A 24,590-nucleotide genomic window follows, 5' to 3' on the forward strand; every position below is an offset into this window, starting at 1 on the left:
CAAAGTGGAGCCGCGGTCGGGACAAGAGGGACACAGTCGCCGCTGGGGGTCTCGCTTCTGCCGCACAGTCCGAGGCAGAGAGGACAGAGAGGGGGAGGCGTCTCCATGAGGAGGACGAGCGCACGTTCAAACAGAGCGAGAGAGAGAGAGAGAGAGAGAGAGAGAGAGAGGGGAGTCCACACCGCATCATCTCGCACCATCGGCTCGAACGGCACCGCAGATCACGACTGACCGTCAATATCATCGCAGTGAGTGTTAGACGTGCCCGTGTGCGGTTATCCTCCTTTTTCCCATCACTTACTTTTAGCTTCTTCATTGTGTTCATTTAAGCCCCTTTTTTTTTAGGATGATACAGACAATTGTGTGTCATTTCCAAATGAGGCAGTCAGTTTGATCGCAGCCTTTTTTTGGGCGTCATCTGGGTCGGAGGCGTTAAGTCACTGAGTCGTTCGGTCCGGGCGGCTCATTGATCAGTTGAGGAGATGAGCGCGACGACGAGCGCGGAACTGGAGGAGAACCGGCGGCTGCTCAAGGAGCTGCTCTGCAGACCAGGCAACGGGAGATGCGTGGACTGCGGAGCTGCAGGTACGGTGGCAGGAGCGGGACAGGTGCGATCGACCCCACCCAACCCTGATCTCGGGGTCGTGGTGTGTGTGGCGGGGGTGTGGGGGTGTGGGGAGGTGGGGGGACTCGGACCGATGTACCAAAACCGACTGCTGGACGTACACTTGCAACAATAACCGCAGCTGTCACTCTCCGTCCGTGTCGACCTGACATGTGCTTCAACTTCGCTGCGCAGGACGCTGGAAACCTTAAACATCTGCCTTCTTCCCCACTACTAGTTGTTTAACTTTCACGTCTGCAGTCGTATTTGCCGATCCCTCTGATTCCTCCCTCCGCCTTCATCTCCGTGTGACGGTGCCACTTCACGCGCTCTTACTTCCTGTGGCAGAGAGGGTAGAGACTGAGAGGAGGTGAACTCAGTAAATGTCAAGGTAGATGGTGCCGTTAGAGCGCGACTGAATCTGCCTTTGTCGGCATGAGAGCAGAGCGTCGCGCGCCCTGCTGCTGTTGCCCCTCGTGCATCATCTATTAATAACTCATAAGGAATAGGGAAGGTTGTGTCTGTGGAGCTTTGACCAGCCGGAGACTTGGTACATCAGGGTCTAAAGGTGTGGAGAACTGAGCATGACAGCAGATTGAGGGATTGTGTGTGTGTGTGTGTGTGTGTGTGTTAGCGCCAAACATTTCTTCCTTGGCTTGAAAGTATGGAATGAATTCCGTCATTTAGAAGAAGAGAGATCCTCATAGCTGTGATCAGAACTTAAGAAGCATTTGTCCACAGCTGGATTTATGTTAGGTGCCGTTGGAGTTACTTGCTGTAAAAGGGATGCATCCAGCTGTTTTCATGATGGACATTGACTCTTTGAGCAGAGACATGGACGCTGGTGGAACCGTCTCCTGCGGAAACATCTTAGATGACCTGTATTTTTCTTTGAAATTGGCCTCTCTTGATGTGTAACTTTCTTGGACTTCTGGTTTTCAGAATGGACCTTTTTGCTTCCATGTCTACCGATGCCGCGCAGCTGCTGCTGCTGAAGGGTAGCTGTTGCAGTCCTACACAATGAACTTTGGTCATGACCCAACAGTTTGTAATATGTTCTTGCACTCCTGTTACCATGCGTAATTCTCAGATTGGGAGTGTCCAACGCTGGTTTGCAGTCAGACGTATTGGCGGAGATGCTGTTGCTTCAGAGCAGAAGAGGTGAATGAGGATGTGGCCGGCAGCACACACACTAGAATCAGCCAGAGCTGTCCGTATCCTCACTGGATGTTGCTGCTTGTGTGTGTGTGTGTGTGTGTGTGTGTGTGTGTGTGTGTGTGTGTGTGTGTGTGTATACGCGCTGTGCTGACTGAAGACGACCGAGACTTTTTTCTAAAACGCTGCATTCCCTAGGGACACTGATACACTGAAACCCAGAGCATGAGTTGCCATCAGCGTTTCCTGTTTCCCATCGATTACCACTCCCTCCAGAGACTCTTCTCAGTATATTGCATAGAAACGGATCAAGTTTTTATTTCATTATTATTTACTTTTTATTTATTTGTCTTGCAGGGAATATCTTCATAGACAGCAAAGAACCTCAGAGCTGATGCACTTTCCCATACGTGGGCAAGCAAATAAAAGGGTACAACGAAAGTGAAACTATCTGTAGGCAAAAAATATAATTATGGATGTAATGTAATTATAATAATTATGGACAGAATTATTATATCCTGTATTGACTCGATCAGTGTGCTAATATTCTTTCGTTATGCGTGTTTCATGTTATTTCATTTACAGAATATAAATAATTTTTTGTGTAGAAGGCTGTGAGATTCCAAGAATTTAATAACCGCATGATTACTGTAGGGAAATCCTGCTGTGTCAATCTGCTAAACAGCAATGCAACCCTTTAAATTTCTGCAGGATATGATGGAATAAAAATGACCTCACAATAATGGCAGGCCAAGGTATTGGTGATGTAGCATAATGGGCCGGATAATCCATTAGCTTCTGAGAGATGTAGACCACAGAGGCTTTCTTACAGGATCAAATTCGTTATCCTTCAATCCCCACTGGAGCCCTGCTCATTGCACCACATGCATTTCCTGTGGCTCTGGACTGTTGTGACCATATCTGTGTACGTGTGACTGGAAGAGTGCACATATCCGTACTGTTAAATAGTAGGAAGAGTCTGCAAGACAGCCTCTAATTGTTAAAGACAGCGTATCAGATAGGGGAGGTTTGAATGCCGGGCTCCATGTATTACACACACTGCCTGAGGCCGCTTGTCCCCAGTGGGGTCTCGGCGAGCCGGAGCCTAGCCGGCAACACAGGGCGCAGGGCCGGAGGGGGAGGGGACACACCCAGGATGGGATGCCAGTCTATCACAGGGTGCCCCAAGCAGGACTTGAACCCCAGACCCACGAGAGAGTGGTACCCAGCCAAACCCACTGCACCACCACTCCCCCCTTGTATTACATTTCACAAAGCGAAATACCTATGGCTGTATTCTGGCGAATCCGTTCGGAAGCTCTTCAGCTCTCTAAATGTGTGATACGGATTCATTCTTAGGTTTATTCGACAAAAAATGACAGAATGAACTGATGGAACAGTGAGAGACCGTGCAGTTATGTGGTTGTGCAGCTGGTGCTCTGGGCACCGGGAACTTTTGGCTAAAAGGAAGACTTTGAACCCAACTAGAAAATGGTTTGTCCTCCTCGTGAATGCCTTGAGCTTTCAGAATAATTAAATAATTGAATTATTAGAGGATTATAAATAAATTAAAAAGAATTACCTAGCGTCCAGATGAATTTTGCAGATGGCTGTAATTAAGTGCTAACACTATTTTGAAAGAATTATCAGCGGAGGAAATGAACCTCTAACCTACTGTTTTAATTTAATTGCAACATCAAGAGTATGAACTTTAGAAGAAGATATTGTCTTGTCCAGTCCGTACATCATGTACATACTATCTAGTTCACTTTCTTGATCGATCCTGTGCAGTTATGTAATGACTTAAGGGATCAATAGGACTCTTAATTATTGTATGGGGCGTGAAGGATTTCCCAAGTGTGTTTGTATATTTGTGCGTATGACTCATACCGTGTATTTCTTTTTCGGTGTGGTTATGTCTCAGCCAGGGCGGTAGTTCGTGCTCTTGATTCAAAGAAGGAAGTTAGAAGCATACCTCCAAGCTGTCTGATAGCCAGAAGTGTGTGTACCAGTCATGTGTTTCTAGGTGTGTACTTGGTCTGCCGCAGTGTCCATCTGGTGCACTTGCGTTCTAGTTTTTTGACCCAAATGCTCCAGAGCTGCGGCGTAAAACAAAAGACGCGCTGCTGGTTTCGGAGAGGATGCTGCTGGCATAGCCAGTGCAAGAGCCTATAATATTGTCGCCATAGCTACAGCTGTACCTTTGCTATTTTTCTTTTTAATAAGATCATTACATGCGGTCATATCCTCACTTAGATACGGGCGTCTTCAGTACTTTTCCCAAAGACTGGCAACATGTTGTTTATTGTGACTGATTCTTTGTCTGGGAGCGTTTAAGGGGAAGCACTTTTCAGTCTCGTGCTCCTCTAAATGTCCATATATATTAATGTGGAAAAACTTGTACATTTCTTTGCGGAAAAATGATGGCTAAGCAACTTGGTAATGACAGGTTAAGGAGAAAACACTGGGCACTTGGAGTATGGCTGGCAAATGGTCACTTCAGAAACCGAATAAAGTAAATCGGCGATTCCCGTATTTTTGGAGGGAATGATGTCAGATGTAATTTTTTCATCCGCGTTCAAAGAGATTCTCAGCTCTCTTGAACTCAATTTGAACTTTTTCGCTCATGCTTTCCTTTCATAAATGTGAAAAATCAAAATTGCCTGTTCCATGTTCTGCTCAGTTCCAGCTAGTTTTTTTCTGAAGATGAAAGACAAAGATCGATAAAATTGCCAACTCAGTCTATATATATGCACATTTCTTGCCTACGGACGGTTTCGGAAATGTTTGAAGTAAGAGGTGTTTTGTGGCTGTGAAAGAATAAATTGTATGTTGCCCTTCTGACAGGGTCAGTTAATGATCTGTTTGTGAGTTGAAGGAAAAAATACGAAGTACATTTGAAATGAAAGATTTGATTTGAGCAACGGGCAGCAGAATTTCTGGGGTTTGATCCGCTGTACAGTTTAACAGGGTTCAGCACTCTGGTGTCAACTTATGAATTTTAATGAGGCCAGAATGATTTGCTCTTTTCCTCCCTTGAGACAGCTCTACCTTTTCTCCAGTTATCTCTGGTGGGGGCAAAATGATATAACTGAAAAAATACCAATGCAGAGTAGTGAGATGCTGTTTCTGGACCAGAGGATGTTTGGGATCCCAGGGTGGGATACTGACTTAATTTGTCCCAAGTGTCTGCCAGTCACAGCAATAAATAAAGTGTGTTGAAAAAGCTGGCAGATGTTACGTATAAGAAAGCTGAGCACACAATGTGATGTTTGGTCCAACATTGCTAATTTTCATCGCTCCATTTCTGCAACGAGATCCTCCGAGATGTTTGTGGATTATTCGCCATCGTCTCACCGTGCAAAGAAACACTGTACAGGCATCGGTGTTAATACCATAGGAGGGGTGTGTAGGTGTGTGCTCTGTGGAGTGTTTAGTGTTGCGTTACGAGAGGTCTACAGATGGCTTTTGTTTTCTGAGTTTTTGCATTTTGGTTTGCAGGGAGAATCACCGGGTGCTCATTTTTTATCAGATAGACGTCATGACCAGTTTCCCAGCCCTCGCTATACTTCCTGTTGCAACGTGAATACCGTTTGTAAAGCCGAAGAAGCTGTTTCTTTTCTTTTCATTTTTTTTAAAAGCAATTTATACCTTTAAAATCAGAGTGCTGGGTTCCGCTTAAGGTATTGTTAACCAGGCAAAGTGAAAGTGTTAAATAAATGTGATGTTTTACACGGTGGGGATGAGGAAGGCTATAGATAGAGCTATAGATAAAATTATGAACGCAAATGAGACACGTGTGTATTGTAGTGTGGAAGTGTAGTTCGTGTGTACAGCTTTCAGACTCTTGGGGGGTCTGTTCTTGGACTTCTAGGGGCCCTAGAGGCCCCGGCTTGTTTTTGAAATATGACAAGTCAAAAATGAAATACAAATATTACTACGATAAGACGCTCGATGTCATCATTCCGTGCGAAGGTAATCAATTTTCAGTGCAATAAACTGAGTGCAATATTTTCTCTGACTTTATTTATGGACATTTTTGTAGGACGGGGGTCCTTAGATTACAGCACATTCTTAAAAGGATCTGCGGCCCAGAACAGGTGAAGGACCTCTAGTGTAGTTGTACACAGACATACACCTTCGTCACCTTCCTTCACCTGCAAACACTGAAACACACTCACGCACACGTACAAGGATGCAAAGTGACTGTGTACATCTGCTCAGTGTCATACCTCACGCGCACATACAAATGCACACATATTCATGCACGCATTAACCCCCGCAGTCATACTGATTTAGAGACAATCGCATGCACACATTCAGACGCAAACCACATGCTTTACTCTAACCACACTGGCCTGCATATATAAAAAAGGCACATAGAGCAGTGCATATAATATATATAACTGGAGCAGAACTCAAAGTTATAGATTACTGAGCTCAGGGTGCGCTACGGCAAGCTGTAAATATGCAGGTGAATCGGCGTGTGGAGGCTGAAGCTCTAAATTAGGTCAGAAGACCCGTTTCCTGGTCGCCATTCACCTGCCCTTCAGGCCACCTGCTCTCCTGTGTTTGAGGTCTCTGTGCTGGTGGTGTTAACCTGTCCCTTCAGGACATTCATCCTACTGGGTATGTCCATCCTCCTACACAGAGATGTAGCTGTACAGGATGTTGGTGCCATTTGAAATCTGCTGATTCTGACTCAGATGGCTGTAAGGTCACATGGATCTTCAGAGCCTGTTTCCACACTGATAGTTGGGCTCTTCTGCTGGTGTGCAGGTCTTGCAAAAATGTGGTTTGCTTGCAGCTACCCAACTAAATGCTTCCTGATTTCAACAATGTACTGAAGGGTTTTAAAAAAAAAAAAAAAAAAGAAAAACTACGCAGATTAACATTATCAGTCATCAGATGAAACTCAGTTCACTTGGCTGTGCTGACCTTAGGGTTAGAAAAGAGTGTCACTGCTACAACCCAGAGTAATTAATTCTATGCTTCCATCATTATTCTACAGACATTTCATACCCTAGCATTACCTGTAAAAGGTGTGGCACAGTGGTGCAGCGGGTGGCACTGGTGTCTAAATGCACCGAGGCTGTGCAGTTGGATGTGGGTTTGATCTTAAGTCAGTCTGTTTGGTGTTTGCATATCCTCCCTATGTGTGTGTGGGTTCTCTCTGGTTTCCTCCCACAGTCCAAAGACGTGTCTTTCAAGTGAACCGGTGGCTCTAAATTGCCCTTTGTGTGTGTGTTACATTGCGGGGCGATTGTAGGATGTTTAGTGTAGTGTATCTAACATGTTTCTAAGTCACCTTGAATGAATGTGTCAGCTTAATAGTGCATAGTAATCGCTGTACATTACTTTGGAGAAAAGTGTCTGCTAAACGAGTAAATGGAAATGAACTGTATGAAGTTTGCTAAGCAAAATCTCCCCACGTTTAATCAGATGCACGGCTTGGTCATTTATTTTGCTCTTTTCGTTCAGGGCCACAGCCTAAAGTCAAAACAGAAGGGAAAGTCAGAAAGTATTCACAATAGCCTGTTTTTAAAATGAAAAATTGCGGATACTTTCTGATTTACTCATATGTGCTAGGAAGGAGTTCGGAAGCCCCCTGAATGTTTGTGGGTATATGTAACGTCGGCCGGGCTCTACCGGGGAATGGCAGCTCATGATGTTCAGGCCTGTGCCAAACATTGCTTCTCTCACTCACTATTACCTGTTTGGCTTGCAGACCCCACCTGGGCCTCCTTCACCCTGGGTGTGTTCATGTGTCAGAGCTGCTCTGGCTTGCACCGCAGCATCCCGCACATCAGCAAGGTGAAGTCCGTGGTGATGGACGGCTGGCATGCTCCAGAGGTGAAGGTAATGGCGCCCGTGGCCTGCTCTGGGCTGGACTTAGTAATGGCAGAGGATTGTGGTAGGGATTGGGAGGGATTTCTCTGTAATCTTTGTGACTGGATTTTTACATTTCAAGAGCAACACAGTGATGTGTTTCCAGATGTCAGCCCCACTGTCACTGCCTTCCCATCATATCTTAGTGGTCCTCCAAAAATCCGGCAGGGATTCGTAGGGCGGGTTGCATTTTAAGCACAGGATTGGGGATGAGAGGCTGGGAAGTGGCTGTGATTGACAGCTTTGTTCAGGTTTCCTGTGATCAGGGTGCAGTGCAGGTGCCCTGGGCTTTTTTTTGGCTTGGAGCCGCAGGTGCGGTGGGATCCAGATGAAGGATTTAGGAGTATTTGGGCCAGAGAAAGGCTAGCCACGAGTTAACTTCACATTTTGGGCTGCTGCTGCTGTTTTAGCCCCAGCACAGCCTGGTCTGGTTATGATTGATGGCTGGCAATCTGTCTCTGCCAGCTTACAGCGGGAGGAACCATCAGTGCAGCTCCAGCCTGGGGAGAATCTGATGAGTCTGAGCTTGGCAGATGAGGAGATCGGGGCTAGGCTTCTGGGCTGTCGGAGGTACGGCTCAAGGGAGGAGGGGGCTGGGTTGGGGGAGTCTCAGATGCAATGACAGCACCACACAGCCATGCTTGACAGCTGATGGATGAAAAAGGAGGCCCAGCTGAAATAAAGAGGCATAGGAATTATTGTTAACACTTTTACAGAACTTTCTTTTTTTTTGCTAATCAACAAGGGTGATCAACCAAGAAAAGAGTCATGGCGAAGTCTCCGTCCCAATATGACCCCTCTTTGCTAGTGAGCAGTGAACAGTACAGCGGCTTTTGCAATGAGCTGGCGCTGTAGTGCACAATGTTCCGATCTCAAACAGTCACTGGAGTTGTGCTACGGTACAGGACTTGTATCCTCTGCCCACAGTGCACCACTCACACTACTTTCTGATAAATACTATAACAGTACAGGCATCCCTTGATTTACGAACTCTTTTCATCCACACTTTTGCTATCACGCTCTTTATACCCAATTTTCAATTTCCGGGAACGAAAAATCAATGTTATGAAATTTATCTAAAGGGTATGCAAAAGAATTTGAAAGTCGCAGAAGTGAACGGGAAGTGCAGCAAGGTACTGTAGTTGGCGCTGGTATGCTATCAGCTATTTTCGGTCTCGTGTTCGCTTTGTCTCCACACGTTTGTGCAGCGGCAGTGCAAGAATGACTGCCAAGCCACCTCCCTCCTTCACCCACCATAACTCACTATCAACTATTCTCTTTGCTCGGCAAGTACAGTAACAGCTCATTACAGTAAATTGCCTTATTAATTTTACATTGTCGTCCGTTCTCATTTTTATAACATGAGTCTCATTATTAAATTTTCATTACTGTCTACTGGATATAAGGAGAGCTCAGTTTCTTTCTGAAACGTACAGTTGCCCCATTAAGTGTTTGATAACCATGAAGTGATTCTCTCTCTGTTGATGTGATCCGCTTTTATGTTGTTTTCTGAGATGTCCTCCGTTTCGCAGAAAAGCGTCTCCTGAAGTGTAAATGTATTTGTTTTATACCATAGGTTGATATATAGTTATATAGGTGTCTTGCAGTGTTTTAGTTTTCTGGAGCGGATTAAGTTCGTAAATCGAGGGATTGCTGCATTCACACAATACTCACACACTCGTATAAGTTTGCTCACGGCGTTGCTCACCGCAGCGGTTTGCTCGCATCGCTCCACGAATAGCACTTTGTGCTCGGCGCTCCATTACAGGGCTGCCCACAGTACCCTTTCTGTTGCCCTTCGTCTGCCAGTCGAACGCTGCCTGGTATTTTTGGTTTAACATGATTCCTGCAGACCTCTTCCCCGCCTCCACCCCTGAGCCCGTCACGCATTTGAGAAGGGAGGCTGATTTGCAAAAGGGATCCTAGCTGTAAATGCAGGGACGCTTAAGAAACCTGTTTCTCTGCCTGCTTTCAGTTCATGGCCTCGACGGGGAACTCCGCTGCCAAAGCCAAGTATGAGCAGAGGGTGCCTCCGTTCTACTACAAACCCACATACAGAGACTGCCAGTGAGTGACCCCCCTCCCCCGCCCATGCGTATTCACACCCTGTGTGCATGGATACACATAGCTTTCCTCCTGCTTCGCTTTCTCAGCAGCCTATGTAATAATGTTGACCCGTTCAAGTAGCTGTCAGTCAGTGCAGAGTCCCATCTTCGGCCCATCTACAGGTGAAGAACCAGAATATAAGACATGAAGATCCTCAGCAGCCAGACAGCCTGAGATCTCACACACGCACACACACGCATTGTGTGGAGCCACTTGTCCCAAGCAGGGTCACGGCAAACCAGAGCCTAACCCAGCAGCACAGAGCGCAAGGCTGGAGGGGGAGGTGACGCACCCAGGACAGGATGCCAGTTTGTTACAGGGCACCCCAAGCAGGACTCGAGCCCCAGACCTGGGACAAACCCGCCGCACCACCGCACCCCCCTGCGACAGCCTGAAATCAGACGCTGAAGTCAGGCAGACTGTGAGGCTCTAGATGACGACCGTGCGTTTTATCGATAGGGAAGTTTGCGTCTGTCTGCTGCTCCCTGCTTCCAGCAGGAGACTGAATGGCTGGGCCAAGAAACAAACGGGAGATAATAATTCGATGACTTCAAGGCCAGGGTCTTGCGCTCCTGAAATGTTTACTCGCACACAGATTTAAGAGAACGAACGCGATCCCTCGGCAGAAACAAAACAAGCATTTGGAGTCTTCAGGAAAAGCTAACATGTTTAATTTGATTCAAAGTTTTTTTCCTCTTGTTTTTAGTTTATTTTTTTTTAAATTATTTATGCCAGATTCTCGCATATTACTGTAAGGTAAATGCTGTCTGTAAGGCTCTTTCTTGGGGAATTGGAACAGCACTTGAGTAAACATTGTCACTGTAAATATATGTCGGTACCATATGTTGTTTCATTTGGCAAATGGTATATGATTATTAAATGATAAATACAGTAGAAGAAATAGAATTAAGAGTAAACTACACTCTGGTCATGTCATCTGACCATGAGTATACAAGCCTGACCATCCTGCTCTGCCCTATCCTTAACCACACACATTGTCTGAACCGCTTCTCCCATACAGGGTTGCAGGGAGCCAGAGCTGAGCCTGGCAACATGGGGCATAGGGCTGTGGGGGGAGGGGACACACCCAGGACGGAATGCCAGTCCACCGCAAGGCACCCCAAGCAGGACTTGAACCCCAGACCCACTGGAGAGCAGGACCCGGTTCAACCCACTGTGCCACCGCACCCCCCCTAGCCTTGACCGCTGATGGGCAAAGGATCGGGACCTCACTTGTAATGTCAGTATATTGTTGTGCAGTCTCTATTGTGGACAGGTTCTTCTAGCTATATGCGATTAAATATGCTTTGAGACGTTAGTGAAGCTATTTGGCTAGTGCGCATAGCAAAGGTGGTGGGCGTTAACATCGCCAGCCACAACACCTCCTCTTTCGTGTGTCAGGCAGAACTATGACACCACAGAGACCATGTTATGACAGTGTGTGTCCTCATGGAGATGTGGGCCTGACCCTTGGATTCTCTCTATTTCGTTTTTAAATAAATGATCAAGTTTTAGTTTAGGACTTGCGTGAAAATCGGATCATGTTTTAGGTCTTATTTATGTGGAAATGGAGAAAATTCTAAAGGGTTCACAAACTTTCAAGCGCCACTGCTGTATTTTTGCAAGTACGAACGCGTGTTCATGTGCTACATTATTATTACGTTATATTACTATTTTTATTTGGGGGTGCGGTGGTGCAGTGGGTTTGCCCGGGTCCTGCTTTCTGGTGGGTCTGGGGTTCCAGTCCCACTTGGAGTGCTTTGTGATGGACTGGCGTCCCGCCCTGGGTGTGTCCCCTCCACCTTTATGCACTGTGTTGCCGGGTTAGGCTCTGGCTCCCTGCAACCCAGCATGGGACAAGCGGTTTCAGACAACGTGTGTGTGTGTGTGTGTGTGTGTGTTATTCGGATTAAGTTTCAAACACACAACCATTACACCATTACATAAAGGCTGCTGCCCCATTAGGAAACCAATCCTGCAATTTTCTGTTTCTTCATGTCAACTCATATCCTGTATACCATCAATGTTCATCATTCAAAAAAAAATGTGTTGGGAAGCAAAAAAGAACTTCTTGAAAAATAAAGAGATTTCTATTGATCTGATGTAATGTCTCACATGAATATTCTGTCTGTGTGGTGTGAATGTATTGTACAGCCACTACAAATACCGTGAAACAGGGGTGCATGGATTCCAAGATGTTTTTGGGTGAATATGACATCTTGAGGGTGGTAGGGCTGTCACCGTCTTTTTAGCACAAAGCAGGTAAGAACACCGGCAGAAGCACAAGTCCCCTCTGGTAAATCTGAGCAGCTTTTGTGGGTGCCGAAGCTGCAGCCGTACCCCCCCCGCCATGTACAATCACCGATGGCAGAAATGAAGCGTAGAAAGTGAGCACAGCTATGGGCAGCAGCAGGAGGACAGACTTCCAGTTGGTCGCTCGCGTTGATGTGGTGAGATGGGGGGGGGGGGGGGGGGCACACCCGATTTTTTCACACTCATAAATGCCATGTTGAAATACAGAGTTTTTTTTTTTATTTTGCTTGCTGATTATTAATTCAGATTAGGGTGGATTCTGTAGAACGCATGAAGGCCAAAGAGAAAACAAGAGGAGTAGGTGGAGAGGAAGAGAAGGGGAAAGAAATGGAGCAGGCTTTCACATGTTCTTTATGGTGTGCCAGACAAAGAGGGTACATAAAATGACATCAGCATGGGTTCATTGTCACGTCCACGCCCACAGCACAAGCAACAACACCTGACTCCGCACTAACTCATGAGTAATCACTCACCTTATAAAGACCCTCTTCATCTTCCGTACCCCTGCGGAATCTCATTTGGGACAACCGCCCTCCCTCGCGTTACTACACGCACTCTTGCTCAGTCCATGATCTCCGGTTTTTTGACTCGCTTCGTTCTCCGACCACGTCCATGGATCCTCGTTCCTGTCCCGTTCGCCGATCGACCGACCCTTGGCCTGTCCCTGGTTTTGAGAACTCGCCTCTTCCCTTAACTTCTGATGAACAACGCTGCACTTGGGTTCAGCCGTCCCGGCTCCCTGTGTTCCGCGTGACATTCATCCATTTCATTCTGTATGTACTTTATCATCAAACGCATTTGTGTGCATTAGCAGACTTCTAATGCACCACAAAACAAGTGTATGCATTCCATAGTTAGTATGTAGGTGGCTCCAGAGGACAGCTTCGGCCGAGTGACGAAAAAGCGGTGTAAAGGGCAGGTGTACGCCATCGCAAACACACAGTTCTGGCTGGCCCCAGTGCGGAACAGCTGAGCATGTCTAATTCACATATTCATTGACCTGTGTGTGCATGTTTATCGGTGCATCTTGGTTGAAAGGTGATGTGCATGTGTCCTTTGCAGCGTCCTGCGAGAGCAGTGGGTCCGGGCCCGGTACGAGAGGAATGAATTTGTCTGCGTGGAACAACAAGAACCCTATTCCACGGGTAAGTGGGTGGACACACAGGCTACTCATACAGGTTGGTCTGGGCAACGCCCCTCAGTCAATGGTCATATCCCCCCCGTAGTGATCCCAGTCCACACTGTAAATGGATCAAGTGTCATTATTGCATGTACAGCCAAAGCTAATTCGATATTTTGGCAGGAAAATCCCACTGGGAAGGATAAAGTGGAAAAGTAGAGGGCAGTGCATTCAATGGGCTACTGTGCAATTGTGATGGATGTTCTCAGATGATGGCCAACATGATGAGTGTGTGTGTGTGTGAATGTTCCCCACTGAGAGGACACCTTCCTTAGGAGGAGCACGTGGTGGGTGGGCTTTTCGGAGTGTTTTTTAAGGGGTTGCCGACACAAGCTCCGTTAGTATGGACATGGTCTCCACTAGTAGCTTTGGGTGTTTCTACCCAACCCTGACGGTGCTGGTTGTCAGCTCAAGAGTAAAGTCAAGACAAAATGGAAATACACTCGCAACATGCGTCATCCCTCATCCATTGCTTTGGCGGGGCAGCCTGCTTTGACGGCCGGGTTCCTCTCATGCCGAGACCAAGTGGACGCGCGCACCGCTCATCTTCGTAAAGACACGCTGAAGCCGTGTCTTAAATCAATGTCGACACCGAACGTAAAGACGAACGGATGGGCTACATTGGTGCTGACCACCTGCTTCATTGTCATGGTTGTAGACCAAGGGATTCAAGGTTATTACTTCTGCTTCCTGCGGCTGATCTTCACGATTATCCGCCGCCAATCCCTGATGGAAGCGCCCCGCAGATGTGTCACTGGACCCGTCGACCGGCATCAGAGACACAGATCCATACCGCCTCGTACGCATACGTCACCCGGTTATAGCAGTTCGGTGACATGCGCAAGAATGCTAATTCGTTGTCATGTCACAGTAGTCTATAAATTTTTTCTATTTGATGTGTAAACCCGCATAGTGTGAATTATTAAGAAGAATGGGATAAATATAGCTTTGACCTTTGATACTTTATTAGTTCACAGATGCTTATACATTACACAGTGCATTTTGGCGAAAACTGAGCAACTGTGAAATGGAGGGAAAATCTTTGCCGGGACATTTACATCGAGTAAATTAAAATCTACCGATGATACTGTTGTGCATCAGGAACCCACTTGATGAGCACCATCTCTTTAATGTAAGGTAGCTGCGATATGCAGTTTAGTTAATGCAGCTGTATCTCCTAATGCTCTCGTCTGGGCGAACATGCTTGGATGTCTTTAAGACTGGGCATTTTTGCAGACAGCTCAGATCACATACAGCAGTGGTGGCCCTCGAACCTCAAACCCTCAACCTTGCACTGTCAGGTGAAGTTCCCAAACCGCTGGGTCTGTCGGTGGTCGTCGTCTGTTCTGAGATCATGCTGCTGGGGTGGTGTTGCTAGATCTTGCGGTTGTGACCTGAAGAGTTATCTCCATGGGTGCCAGACATGGGCTGCGGCATGCAGTGCTTCCTCCTTAGCGAAATGTCACAAGGTGCCTTCTGTTTGGGGTTGCCAGAAGTCTATTTGCAGGTGGAGGGGGGTTGAGGGGGGGTTGTTGACCTGAACTTTTAGTAAAAACACCAGGCTTTTTCTAAAATGTCTTATGAGCGGCTGGCTTTTTACAAACAACAGCAATGTGTCTCCTGGGCTATAAAAAGACAGGGCTGTATTTCTGCTAAAGGTGAGGGAAGGAGACACGTTCTACCTACTGACAGCTACTTTGCCGAGATTGATATTTCACGTTGCCCGTTGACAGCCCGGAATATATTTCCAAGCTGATTGCCTGTTCTTACGTACAGCTTGCAAGGGCTTGGTTCATCTCCCTTCTCACGTTTGAGCCGGAACACTGCGGCACCGTGCTCTAGACACCGCGAAGAGCGAACCTACGACCCCAGGGGAATACAGTGTGTGGTGGGAGGAGTCCCTCCCAGCATTCCATCCTGGATATTCTGCATGCATAATGAATAAGGGCAGCATCAGTTACACATGCCAGAGAAATCTGGTCTTTGCTATGGTGGATGATGACTTCATTACTTCAGGAGGAGATGGGTTTTGGGAACCAGGCATAGGCGGTGCTCTCTGTGGCCAAGTACAGTACAATGCTAGCTGGTATTTTACCTCCTAATAAAAAGTAACTTTCACATGGGGACTGTTTATCGACTTGTCCTGTCATGGTTTATCTTTTGCAGCATCAGTGTAGTTGAATTTGTGGTGGTGCTGTTTGCCCAGCGGAGATTGCGGTATTTATAGGGAAGGTGCCGTGGGGTGGGATCCTATGCGCTACTGGTCAAGGATCAAAACTGCTGTCTTGGGAAGAGCAGAGCTTGAATGGACAGTATGGTCCCAAGGCCAATTCTGTGTGTGTGTGTGTGTGTGTGTGTGTGTGTGTGTGTGTGTGTGTGTGTGTGTGTGTGTGTGTGTGTGTGTGTGTGGAAGAAGATTAATCAGCTGGAAGGAGCCAAAGCTAGTGACTGACGGGAAGGTTGAGGAAAGGCAGTATGTCACAATCCAGAACAAAAATGTCACCCGAATAGGAGGAAGTTCAACTTTGAAATTGGGTTTAAGTGTGTGTGTGCGTGTAAGAGAGGGAGAGAGAGATGGATGTCTTCATACTGAACTAGCAGAACTCCCTTCTGAATCATCTCGCCATCCAAGATTGTTGGAGTTCCCTATTAGTACAACTTCTGAAGGATCATGACAGCTATAGCTGAACATCACACACACACACACACACAGAGGATTTAGCAAAAGTCATGGTATGCTAAGACTGAGATGGTGCCATTAGCTTCCTACAAAGCTTTTATTACTTTTTTTCTGTAGTGTAAACTGATAAAAAATGACTAAGATGATTTCGGCATATTAGTAAACCAAATCTCTTCCCTAATTCCTTCTGTTATTCATTTGGCCGGCAGATGTGGGAAATGATTTAGCGCAAGATGCCAGCCTCCTGGGGGGCGCGGTGGCGCAGTGGGTTGGACCGGGTCCTGCTTTCCAGTGGGTCTGGGGTTTGAGTCCTGCTTGGGGTGCCTTGCGACAGACTGGCGTCCCGTCCTGGGTGTGTCCCCTCCCCCTCCGGCCTTATGCCCTGAGTTGCTGGGTTAGGCTCTGGTTCTCCGCGACCCCGTATGGGACAAGAGGTTCATAAAATGTGTGTGTGATGGCCTCCCTATACAGGGCTAATTGACAGCTGGTTACTGTGTCTGCGGGGAATAAGCAGTGAGTCACTCAGCAGGATCATCGGAACCTCAGGGATGGAGAGACACAAGAGAGACAATGAACACAAGTGGGTGGGAGGCGGAGGAGCAAGGTGATGTGCTGCGTGGGGGGACACTGCTGTTTGACATGGAAGCGCTTGCCTGTCTTGGGCAGATTTTCATTTTCTTCGACTTGTTTCTTAATTTTTATTTTCTTAGGAACAGGAAACATTTATAACCAAGCTGGAGAACTATCAGATGATGCTGCTGGTAGTGTTGAGGTTAGAGCTGCTGAGTTTGGACCCATAGGTTGTAGGCTCAAATCCCAACTCCAGCTATAGTACCCTCAAGCATGGTGCTTACCCTAAACTGGTGCAGTAAAAATTACCCTGCTTTCTCAACATGCAGTGGGTGGCTCAACAAGTAGTGCTGCTGTCTCATGGCGCTTGGGTGATGCAAGACGACGTGGGTTTGATCCCTGCTCAGTGTCTGCATGTATTTCCTTTTCTAGTTGAAAGACAGGCTGTTCAGATGGACCGGTTACTCTAAAATCACCGCGTGTGAGCGATAGACAGGAAGTCTGTTTCACTGATGTATGGATGAGTGACTCAGTGTAAGTAGTGTATCTAGCAGCGTAAGTCACCACGGTGAAGAAGGTGTGTGGGTTCATAGAGTTCATTGGAAGCTGCTGTGCAGAGAAGTCTCTGCTAAATAAATAAATGTAAATATCAACTATTGTCATTGAAACCATTTTTTTACACAATACAAAATGACCAGCTAGAAAAACACAGGGTTCATATCACAGCAACAGCGTCAGGATTGATCATACTTTCCAGTCTATTCAAAAATAAGAGGGGAAAAAAGAACAAAACTTGCATAATGAAAAGCAAACAGAAAAATGTGCTGACGGGGATTCCAAAATGGGTGGGGGGCAGGGCCTGCTCTCTGGCGGGTCTGGGGTTCGAGTCCTGCTGCCTTGCAATGGACTGGCGTCCCGCCCGGGGTGTGTCCCCTCGCGCCCTGTGTTGCCTGGTTACGCTCCGGTTTCAAGCCACCCCACTCAGGACGAGCGGCTTCAGACTGTGTGTGTGTGAGTATTCCAAAATGACCAACATGTAAGATTACAGAGAAATACATAAGTAAAAGAATACATTAATGTATATATTTCCAGATGTACACATACATACATCTGTCAGTTAGTATCAGTGAATATTATCTTATTATAGGGGTAGCACAGTGGCACACTGAGTAGCACTGCTGTCTCACAGCACCTGGGTGGTGCAGAAGGGCGTGGATTTGATCCCCGCTCAGTCTGTGTGGAGTTTCTATGTTCTCCCCATGTGTGTGGGTTTTCTCTGGGTGCTCTGGTTTCCTCCCACACTCCAAAGACATGCTGTTCAGATTCCCCCACAGTGTGTGAGTGACAGAGAGTGTGTTCCACTGATGTATGGATGAGTGACCCAGTGTAAGTAGTGTATCTAGCAGTGTAAGTCACCACGGTGAATAAGGTGTGTGGGCTGGTAACACTACATAGAGTTCATTGGAAGTCGCTTTGGAGAAAAGCGTTTCATAAATAAATGAATGTTTTATACCCGCTTAGTAGTAATTTATTTTTCTTTCATCTTAACTTTTTCTATAAATTGTTTTTATATGTACTTTAAAAATATAAAATATAAAATATTTAACATATCTAACACAGCTTTGGGGTGTTTGTTTGCCTAGCATTGCGGTTGCTGTTTGTCTCCGATCTTGAACCTTCGGTTATCGCTGAAGTTGTTTGGGACTGAAGCTGTTAGTGTGGGGGCGGCGCGGGGGGGTTTGGCCTGTGCCTGCTCTCTGGTGGGTCCGGGGTTCAAGTCCCGCTTGGGGTGCCTTGTGATGGACTGGCGTCCCGTCCTGGGTGCGTCCCCTCCCCCTCCTAGGCCTGCGCCCCATGCTGCCAGGTTAGGCTCTGACTCGCCTCGGGACAAGCGGTTTCAGTGCCTGTGTGTGCGCGCTATTGGTGCGGAACAAAAGCTTCGGTTCCAAAGATGTGTCTCTGGGTTACGGGATGCTGTTTGTTTGTGCGGAGCTGAAGATGTTTGTGCGGTGGCCAGCAGCCGTCCCCCAGGAAGGCGCTCTCTTGGCAGGGGGCCGGCCATCCAGAGGCTCGGGCCCACGGATTAATTTCAACATCGATTGGGCGTGTTGAGGAAGTTATTGATTGGTGAGGTAATCCAGGGTGAATAATTCATACCCTGCCCTCGTGGTGACGCCACTCTCGTCCCCTGCTGCACGAGAAGCTCTCAGACCCGGGGGGACGAGACTCTAATTGGTTAATTTCCCCGGCCACAGCGATCGACCGTCACCTCCCCTAACAAAGCCCCGTCAGCCCATGGACGGAAAGGAGGGAAAACGATGTATTTCTATAAAAGGTAAAGATTCCTCATTGTCATGCAAACGCACGGGGGATTTCATTAGCGTGTAATTCCTCTAGATCGCTGTTTGCTGAACCGCGGTGAGGGAACGAGCGCGAAAAACCCCAGATGGAGTCAGCACGGCAGTTAACGGGAAGCTGTGTGCTCACACCTTCTGTCTGTCATGCTATTCCGTACTCATTTAGCTTTTTTTTTTTTTTTTTAATTTCTCTTTTTATAACCCAACGCTGCGGTTACTTTCTTCACAGGATACAGAGAGGGGTTTCTATGGAAACGGGGGCGCGACAACGGGCAGTTCCTCAGTCGAAAGTTTATCCTGTCAGAGAGGGAGGGAGCCCTCAAGTACTTCAACAAGCATGACGTAAGTGACCTCGCGGCTGCGGCTACGCCATCCCTCCCCCCTCCTGCCTCGCTGTCCTCGTCCTTTTCCTTCCTGTCGCTGACATTTTCATCTGCGACATACCCCCGCACACCTACAGCCCTAGTATAGAGCCAGTTCAGTGAATGAATCCCTGGAGTCCCTCATAAAGGGGACGGTGTCCAGTTCTGGCTTAGTCGGTTCACGGGATTATCAGAACGGTTAAGAGTTCTCTGAGGACAGCAGCCCAGAAGTCGACACCGTCCGTTGAGCTCGATAACCCTTTCTGTAGCTTTGGCAGTGCTGGTTCCAAAGCTCTTGGTCGTAAGACTGGGCTGGACTGGACTGGAATGGAATGGATTGGACTTCTTGCACTTGGTAGTGTTGTGAGCCTGGAATTGGTGCTCTGGAAGTGATCTCTCAACTCCAGACCCAGCAGCCCCCAGCAGGATGCAATAAATTGCCTGATGCAAAGACACAACAGCAGCAACGCACTTTGGAGCATGTCCGGCAGGCAGTAGTACATCTCAAGGCTCACATTTATTTATTTAACAGCTTTCTCCAAAGCAACTTCCAGTGAACTCTATGTAGGGTTACCAGCCCACACACCTTACTCACCAATGACTTACACTGCTAGATACACTACTGACAATGGGTCACTCATCCATAGATCAGTGGAACACACTCTCTGTCTGTCACTCACACACTATGGGTGAACCAGAACAGCATGTTTTTGGACAGTGGGAGGAAACCAGAGCACCCAGAGGAAACCCACACAGACTGAGCAGGGATTGAACCCACATTCTCTCACACTACCCAGGCACTGTGAGACAGCAGTGTTACTCGCCGTGCCACCCATGTTTAGACAAGGTGACACTGCTGATGTCCCCGACCAGCCCCAGCTGCCTGCAAGGCTCCCATGATGTCTGGATGTTCATGTAGCTCTGACCATTGCCTCTAGGCACGAGAACCCAAGGCCATCATGAAGATCCAGACTCTGAATGCTACTTTCCAGCCAGCTAAGATTGGGAACCCCAACGGCTTGCAGATCACCTACCTCAAGGACAATAGTACCAGGAACATCTTTGTCTATCACGAAGATGGCAAGGTAAGCTGAAAAAGTGAGGAGACCTACGTGGGATGGCTAATGGCTGCTCACTGTATGATAATTAATGCTTCTTTTACCATGTGATCCTTAATAACTCTTAGCTCTATGGTAGTTAGTAGCTCTTTAGAGTTGGGGAGTTAATGGTTCTTCGGCGTTTCAATCGTTTCTCCTTGTTGCTATGACTGTGGGCTTTTTCGATATCCAGCTGGACTGGATTTCCAGGTCTATAAAACACTGGCCTGGGAGACTCTTCACTCTAAATTTTTATTAATAAACTATAATGTTTGAAACCACTCAAGTATTTATTATTTTTTTTTTTAACAGAAGATGAGTTCCTGCAGGAATTCAAACTAGAAACCAGAAAAATCCTGCTTTTTACGATTACCTTACCTGCCTTAAGTGATGCAGTTCAAGCATTTGGGTTTCTGCTGAATTCAAACATTCACGACTAGGTCTTCAGCCGAGATTTGCTTCTATCAAGCATCTGGGAAACATCTACAATATAGGTCTCTCTGCTGGACATGCACTTTGCTCTGGCTCAGTATCCTCTTACTGAGATATTTTTGTATTTGAGTAACTTTCATGGCAGATACGATCTGGAACTACTGTGACCTTGCAGGTCTTTATAGAAGAAAGAGCAGGAATAAAATGTCAAAGCACGTTGTTGGTTGTGACCCAAAAGAAGGGGGCACCTACTCAAGTACCGCTGAAGCTGAATGTATCGCTGACACACAATCCTTGTACGTCTCTCTAGATGTGACTGCTGTTGGTGATGTGCTGTACTTGGAATAATACTGATGACAGTAAAGTGAAAAACGTGCTTCTGTTTTCTTCTTGTCGACAGGAAATTGTTGACTGGTTCAACGCCATCAGAGCTGCACGCTTTCACTACTTACAGGTGGCCTTCCCTGGTGCGAGTGATGCTGATGTAAGTCCCTCCCGATACCTTTTATGTGTTCATCTGCCTCCCCCTCATCTCCATCTGAGATTTTGACATGACCTTCAGTTGCCCGTCTTTACTAACTATTGCTTTTGCAGTGATGGTCTTTTTTTTTCGCTACAGGTAACACACATTCTACAGTAACTGTAAGATTTTTTTAGTAACTCGCTGATTACGGAGGATAAGGACATATGTATAATGTCTTTTTTCATCATTTTAATGTGTTCCATTTCTGTTTGGTTGTGTTCAGCTGGTGCCAAAACTGACAAGGAATTATGTGAAAGAAGGTTACATGGAGAAAACTGGTCCGAAGGTTTGCTTGTTTAATGTCTCCCATTTAGTGAAGTTGAACACTGGTTACGTGTTGGGATATTTACTCATTTCATCTAGTAGGGTAGTGGTTAGTGCTGCTGCCTTTTGTTATGATGGTTACTGGTTTGAATCCCATCTACCGTTGCAGTACCCTTGAGCAAGGTACTTACATGAAATTACTTCCATGAAATTGGTTGAATACCTGTGTAAATGATTGTAAGTAGCTTCACATTACACTTATCACCAAAGCAACTTACAATTATTTACCCATTTATCAAGCTGGGTAACTTTGATGGAGCAATTTAGTACAAGTACAGCTCAGGGGTACAACAGCTAGAGGTGAGATTTGAACCTGCAACCTTTAGGTTCAAAGGCAGCAGTTCTAACCACTATAAGCTATCCCAGAAAACGACTACTGATTTTCCTCCTATTTCTTGAGTATTATTGAGTATTATGGCCTACAGATATTTGTTTATAAGGCCTTGTGCCCCTTAGGTGTCTGAAATATGCATATGGTTGGAGAAATAAAAATGAGATTTTCATCACGGGGGAGCAGTATTTTGTCGTAACGACTGCAATAAGTAACGGATGATGAAGTTATCTGTTAAAATGACCCTGCAAAAATTTACACTACAGTAGGATCACTTATGCAGAAGCATACTTTGATGTTTTTGAAAACGTGCGCAGGCAGGATGACAGCCTCTGAGGAATCGGTGCGATACCGTGCGGTTGATCTGCTCTCTCTCTGTTCCAGCATAAAGAGGGCTTCAAAAAGAGGTGGTTCACCATGGATGACAGGAGGCTAATGTACTTCAAAGACCCCCTGGTAAGCTGGCCCAGGTTAACCCACAAATATGCCGCTTCCCTACTGCGGCTGAAAGAGAGCCCAGGCACTTCCTATTGGACCATCTTAACCACTCCCGTGTTGCTAATTTTGGAGTTGGTCATGTTGATATGGGGATTTTTTTCTTCAATCAGTGATGCAGGGAGAATTGGGATTCATCGCTTTCTGTCCAGCAGATGGGGCTCTTCTTATAGGAAAATATTTTTGTTTTTGGGGAGGTGGGGGGATAATTAACATTGTATGATTAATCAAGATGGTACATGTTGTACATAAATACGTTCGCGCACACACGAGTTTGGCTAGTGGTGCGATCCTCTAGTTGAGTCCTTGTCCCGTGCCCAGGATGCCTATGCGAGGGGGGAGGTGTTCATTGGGAGCAAGGAGAACAGCTACACGGTGCTGCCAGGGCTACCCCCATCCACCCAGGGCCACCGCTGGCCGTTCGGCATCACCATCGTCACACCCGACAGGAAGTTTCTGTTCACCTGCGAGACGGAGGAGGAGCAGATGGACTGGATTGCTGCCTTCCAAAGGGTCATCAACCGACTGATGCTACCTCAAGAATACGCAGGTATGCAGTGTGCGTGCGCACACAAACACATACGAGAATATGATCAGCAAATTTTAGGCATTATTTTTTTAAAAAAATTTGTGCTTTTGCCACTGCAACGCCAAATGGGTTGTGCAAAAAATTACTTCAAAACAGGGTAATTAGAAGCTGAGTTAAAGCTAAAACCAGAATACCCTGCAGCCCTCTAGAAGACGTACAAGACTAATTTTACATTTTACTGATGCTGCTCTCTAAAGTGACTGTCACAGTTAAGCTAACTACAATTACTTACGCCTTTGCATAGCTGGGTAAGTACCTTCTTTAACGGTACTACAGCAGGAGGTGGGATTAAGTACCTCTGATGGCCAGTCCTGTATTGCAGTAATTGGTCATAAGGTCATATTTAAAACGAAAATACGTGATTTTGCCTCATGCTATTAAGCTCAAGCTGGGTGCTGAGTGTGTCGACGGCTGCAGTGTTGTGACAGGTTGCAGCAGTGGGTGCGGGAACACTGGAAGTGTGTTTTTGTGTCTCTGCAGTGGAGGCCCACTTCAAACACAAGCCCTGAGTAAGTCTGCTGCCATGGCGTCAGAAGGCAGCAGGAAGGGACGGAGGTGGCACTGCAGGATGGACCGCGCTACTGCTCTCTGAGAACATGTCTACGTGTAGCAGGATTCAAAGCTGCACATCTTACCCTTCAAAATGAGGTCTCCCACAACCCCTTTAGCCCCCAGCGCAACCACACTGAGCCTCACCCTTGATGTCCATGGGTACCAAGTAAATGAATGTTTGTACCAGAGTATTGTGAAAAAATACCACATTGATTTCGAGAAAGATACAATGTAGAACTGGCATTAGCTTCTGCACAAGGGCCGCCCGCGTGTGGCAGTCCGTTTAGTTACACGCAAAGCAAGGTTGTATGTTAACGTCAACTGGACTGATGTTTGTATTTATTTTTTATGGAATGTGTTTAAGCATGTCTGTGTCCATTGGATCCTGTGTTGGGTCAAAGCTCACCGCACTTCAGTTCCCTGTACAGATCTGTTCTTAATGTGTTTACAAAGTGTATTTCCTTACTGAAGGAAGGAGACAGGCTGACTGCTTACACACTCACCAAGGTTTTGAGACGTTTACCTGGACGTGTGATTTGGAAGCGTAAAATGAAGTTTTTACCATGCTCCTTGTGTTCGCCTATTAAAATGGCAACAACCTGTAAATACGGTATATTTCTATAAGTACTGCAAAAAAGGTCATTGACATTCCAACATTAATGGTAAATAATTAAATGTTGAAAGTAAACAAATTGTTCAGAAGTGAAACGTTGGAAAGCACAGAAGAGTAGAAACACTGAAAGGTCTGAAAGAAGGTAAGTTCTAACCTCATAAATCCACTGGGGGGCAGCAGCAACATGTGCAAAAAATTACAAGAAATTACAAAAAAGATTACAGCTCACACTCTTATGCGCTGCACAAAGAACAGAAGTTGCTGTATTACGTGATCAGCACGTGTACTTTAAAAAAGTTAACATTACATTTTTAGAACAATGATATAGTTCTGAAAAAATGGAGGCTGATGGGAAATGCAAACTCACACACTTGTCTGAAGCTGCTTGGCCCAAGCGGGGTCACGGCGAACCGGAGCC

At 46.5% G+C, this 24,590-nt stretch overlaps 1 protein-coding gene across 3 annotated transcripts; it reads left to right on the top strand.

Annotated features, from left to right (window-relative positions):
- Nucleotides 1-190: 190 nt before the first annotated feature.
- On the top strand, nt 191-24,115 carry LOC108940962 (arf-GAP with dual PH domain-containing protein 1-like). 3 transcript variants are annotated; one of them, XM_018763371.2, is made up of 12 exons: nt 191-248; nt 346-585; nt 7,488-7,618; nt 9,624-9,715; nt 13,130-13,212; nt 19,084-19,196; nt 20,155-20,301; nt 21,146-21,229; nt 21,492-21,554; nt 22,308-22,379; nt 22,740-22,968; nt 23,488-24,115. In XM_018763371.2, exons 2-12 carry the CDS (start codon nt 483-485, stop codon nt 23,514-23,516), a joined length of 1,146 nt encoding a protein of 381 aa, XP_018618887.1. In that variant the 5' UTR covers nt 191-248; nt 346-482; the 3' UTR covers nt 23,517-24,115. The 3 variants fall into 3 exon arrangements, with proteins under 3 accessions (XP_018618887.1, XP_018618896.1, XP_029106380.1); XM_018763380.2 differs by lacking the exons at nt 191-248; nt 346-585; nt 7,488-7,618 and adding an exon at nt 8,145-8,218; XM_029250547.1 differs by lacking the exons at nt 191-248; nt 346-585; nt 7,488-7,618; nt 9,624-9,715 and adding an exon at nt 12,147-12,204.
- The last annotated feature ends 475 nt before the right edge of the window (nt 24,116-24,590 follow it).

Source organism: Scleropages formosus, chromosome 3, assembly GCF_900964775.1.
Source record: "Scleropages formosus chromosome 3, fSclFor1.1, whole genome shotgun sequence".
NCBI lineage: Eukaryota > Metazoa > Chordata > Actinopteri > Osteoglossiformes > Osteoglossidae > Scleropages > Scleropages formosus.